Source organism: Phaenicophaeus curvirostris (assembly GCF_032191515.1).
Source record: "Phaenicophaeus curvirostris isolate KB17595 chromosome W unlocalized genomic scaffold, BPBGC_Pcur_1.0 scaffold_34, whole genome shotgun sequence".
NCBI lineage: Eukaryota > Metazoa > Chordata > Aves > Cuculiformes > Cuculidae > Phaenicophaeus > Phaenicophaeus curvirostris.
Genome location: NW_027206663.1, coordinates 622,889 through 627,009, shown reverse-complemented (window position 1 = coordinate 627,009; position 4,121 = coordinate 622,889). Strand labels below are relative to the sequence as shown.

At 56.0% G+C, this 4,121-nt stretch overlaps 1 protein-coding gene across 1 annotated transcript; it reads right to left on the bottom strand.

The window, feature by feature from the left end:
- Positions 1 to 1,801: 1,801 nt before the first annotated feature.
- On the bottom strand, positions 1,802 to 3,025 carry LOC138733784 (uncharacterized). The gene is made up of 3 exons (XM_069881271.1): positions 2,918 to 3,025; positions 2,387 to 2,593; positions 1,802 to 2,338 (listed from the first exon to the last, which is right to left on the bottom strand). The coding sequence occupies exons 1-3, from the start codon at positions 3,023 to 3,025 to the stop codon at positions 1,802 to 1,804; spliced, it is 852 nt and encodes a 283-aa protein (XP_069737372.1).
- Between the last annotated feature and the right edge of the window lie 1,096 nt (positions 3,026 to 4,121).

Here is a 4,121-nt window from a genome sequence, read left to right as displayed (position 1 = left end):
TTGATATTTTGGCAGCGCCTCAATCTCAGAATAACCTTAACATTTAGAGGAAGTTGGCTTGTAGCAAGGCGAAGTGGGTAATGTAGTAAGTAGTACAGCTAACCGCAAGGCAGGAACAAGAACAGAGCATGCTTGGCATCTGCTACCAATGGGCACCTAGTGCGTAGTAACTGCTAACCAATTAGTGCGTGAATAGTTGATACAGACCAATAAGCACTTTACGCAAAGACTGTAACACGGTGTATAAAAGTTGGTGGAGGGTTCGTAATAAACTGAGCAAGATTCTAAACTCATATTGGGTGTGGTCTTGACTACGGCCGTCTCTCCTGGCAACACCTCCCATCCCTGCATTATCTCAGGGCGCGTCTATGTGCAAACAGCTTCCAGCCTGGCCCACACCCTGCCATAATGGCTTTTACATTCCTTCCTTTTCTTTGCTTAATGACCCTCACAGCTGTAGCAGAGCAGTTAGTACTTTCTCTACAGGTTTTCAAGTCTCCGGCCTCCCACAAACAAATCCCAGGAAAAGTCTGTAGCTGTTTAGGGTCACCACACCTCTGCTGATGAAAATAAATCAAAGTTCTCTCAGGGGCTGCTGGCCCCGGATCAAAGGGGTTATCGGCAGGCACTGATGGCCCTGCACTCGACTCTGAATATGGAATATCACTGTCCTCCTGCGTCCTTCCATGTTCTTTAAATCAAATGTTTGAGATCTCTCTGGGGACATTCCTTTACTCTTTAACCATGTCAATAAAAGTTCTAAGGTTACTTTCTTTGTATGCACACTCAGACTTTCTTTAAAATATGATTAAACATCTTCAACACTGACTGTTCTTCTGCTCATATATTCACGGCCATTTCTCTATAGGTACAATCTCGGCTGCCTACCTGCCCCAGGACTTCTTCTCCTCCTCCTTCTCCTCCACCTTCTCCTCCTTCTCTACCTCCTCCTCCTCCTCTTCTCTTCTATTCTTCCCCCTCCTACACTTCACCTCCTCCTCCTCTTTTCCGCCTCCTCTTTTCCTCCTCCTCATCTTCTCCTCCTCCTCCTTTTCTCTTCCTCCTCCTCCACGCCTCCTCCTCCCCTTCTTTCTCCTCCTTCGTCTCCTTCTCCTCCTCCCCTCCCCTTCTTCTCCCCCTCCTCCCCTCCACTTCTTTCTCCCCCTCCTCCCATCCCCTTCTTTCTCCCCCTCCTCCCCTCCCCTTCTTTCTCCCCCTCCTCCCCTCCCCTTCTTTCTCCCCCTCCTCCCCTCCCCTTCTTTCTCCTCCTCCTCCCCTCCCCTTCTTTCTCCTCCTCCTCCCCCTCCCTTTCTTTCTCCTCCTCCCCCTCCCCTTCTTTCTCCTCCCCCTCCCCTTCTTTCTCCTCCCCCTCCCCTTCTTTCTCCTCCCCCTCCCCTTCTTTCTCCTCCCCCTCCCCTTCTTTCTCCTCCCCCTCCCCCTCCCCTTCTTTCTCCTCCTCCTCCCCCCCCTCCCCTTCTTTCTCCTCCTCCTCCCCCTCCCCTTCTTTCTCCTCCTCCTCCCCCTCCCCTTCTTTCTCCTCCTCCTCCCCCTCCTCTTCCTCCTCCACCTTCTCCACCTCCTCTGCCTTGTTCTCGTCCTTGTCCTCCTCGTACTCCTCCTCCTCCTCCTCCTTGTCCTCGTCCTCCAGCCCCTTGCCCTCCTCCTCGTCCTCGTCCTCCTCATAATCCTCCTCCTCGTCCTCCTTGTCCTCAGCCTCTTCCTCAGCCTCCTCCTCCTCGTCCTCCTCCTCCTTGGCCTCTTCCTCCTCCACCTTCTCCTCCTCTGCCTAGTCCTCCTCTGCCTAGTCCTCCGCCTCCTCCTCCTCTGCCTCCTCCTCCACCTCTACCTGGTTCTCATCCTCGTCCTCCTCCTCCTCGTCCTCCTCCTGCCCCTCGCCTTCCTCCTCATCCTCCTCTTCCTCGGCCTCCTCCTCTTCCTCGGCCTCCTCATCGTCGTCATCATCCTCCTTCTCGTCCTCAGCGTTCTCCTCATCCTCCTCCTCAGCCTCCTCCTCCTCCTCTTCGGCCTCCTCCTCTTCCTCGGCCTCCTCATCGTCGTCATCATCCTCCTTCTCGTCCTCAGCGTTCTCCTCATCCTCCTCCTCAGCCTCCTCCTCTTCGGTCTCCTCCTCGGCCTCCTCCTCCTTGGCCGCCTCCTCCTCCTTGGCCTCCTCCTCCTCCTTGGCCTCCTCCTTGTCCCCTTCCTCCTCCTCCTCCCCCTCCTCGTCCTTGTTTTCCTCATCCTCCTCCTCATCCTTGTCCTTGTCCTCTTCCTCCTCGTCCTCAGCCTCCACCTCAGACTCCTCCTCTTCCTCGGCCTCTTCCTTGGCCTCCTCCTCCTACTCCTCCTTGGCCTCCTCCTCCTCAGCCTCCTCCACTTAGGCCACCTCCTCCTCGTCCTCCTCCTCCTCCCTGTCCTCCTCCTCCTCCCTGTCCTCCTCATCATCATCATCCTTGTCCTCCTCCTCCTCCCCCTCCCCCTCCACATCCTCGGCCTCGTCATCGTCGTCATCTTCATCGTCGTTGTCCTCCTCCTCCTCCTCGTCCTCCTCCTCCTCGTCCTCAGCGTCCTCCCCCTCCCCCTCCTCCTTTTCCTGCTCCTCCTCCTCCTCATCCTCCTCGTTTTCTTCCTCCTCCTCAGCCTCCTCCTCTTCCTCCTCCTCGGCCTCCTCCTCCTCCTACTCGTCCTCATCATCCTCATCCTCCTCCTCCTTCCCCTCCCCCTCCTCATTTTCCTCGGCGGCCTCCTCCTCCTCCTCGGCCTCGGCGGCCTCCTCCTCCTCCTCCTCAGCATCCTCCTCGTCCTACTCATCCTCGTCCTCGTCATCCTCCTCCTCCTCATTTTCCTCGGCCTCCTCCTTGTCCTACTCGTCCTCGTCCTCCTCCTCCTCCCCCTCCCCCTCCTCGTTTTCCTCGGCCTCCTCCTCTTCCTCGGCCTCCTCCTCCTCCTCCTCCTCATCCTCATCGTCCTCCTCCTCATCGTCCTCCCCCCTCGTACTCATCCTCCTCTTCGTCCTCCTCCTCATCGTCCTCCTCGTCCTCCCCCTCGTACTCATCCTCCTCTTCGTCCTCCTCCTCGTCCTCCTCCTCCTCGTCCTCATTGTCCTCCTCCTCCTCCTCCTCGGTCTCCTCCTCAGCCTCCTCGTCCTCAGCGTCCTCCTCGTCCTCTTACTCCTCCTCCTCCTCGTCGTCTTCGCCCTCGTCCTTGTCCTCATTCTCGTCCTCGTCCTCCCCATCCTCCTCCTCATTTTCCTCGGCCTCCTCCTCCTCGGTCTCCTCCTCATCCTCAGCCTCCTCGTCCTCAGCGTCCTCCTTGTCCTCTTACTCCTCCTCCTCCTCGTCGTCTTCGCCCTCGTCCTTGTCCTCATTCTCGTCCTCCCCATCCTCCTCCTCATTTTCCTCGGCCTCCTCGGCCTCCTCCTCCTCCTTCCTGCCTCCTCCTCTTCCTCGGCCTCCTCTTCCTCGGCCTCCTCTTCCTCGGCCTCCTCTTCCTCGGCCTCCTCCTCCAATAGGGACTCCATCATCCAATAGAGACTGTATATTCTCCCCTGTCCTCCTTTTATTGTTACTATATTTATAGAAAGATTTTTTATTATCTTTCACAGACTTAGCCAATCTGATTTCTAGTTGGGCCTTAGCCCTCCTGATATTTTCCCTGCACGATCTCTCTTCCCTCCTGTAGTCCACCCAAGATTCCTGTCCCTTCTTCCAAAGCTCATAGACATTTCTCTTCTTTTTGATATCTCTCAAGATCTCCCTGCTCAACCAAGCTGGTTTTTCCCCCGCTGGCTCTTTTTCCAGAACATGGGGATGGCTTTCTCCTGAGCTGCTAGGATTTCCTTTTTGAAGAGCTCCCAGCCCTTATGGGCTCCCTTGCCCTTAAGGACTGTCTCCCATGGGACTTTGCCAATCAGCCTTCTGAACAGTCCAAAGTCTGCCCTCTGGAAGTTTAATGATACTGTCCTGCTAACCACCCTCTTCACCTCACCTAGAACTGAAAACCCTATCATCTCATGATCACTTTGTTCCAGGCGTCCTCCTACTGCCACATCCCCTACAAGGCCTTCTCTGTTCACTAACAGCAGGTCCAGGAGGGCGCCTTCCCTTGTTGGTTCGCTCACC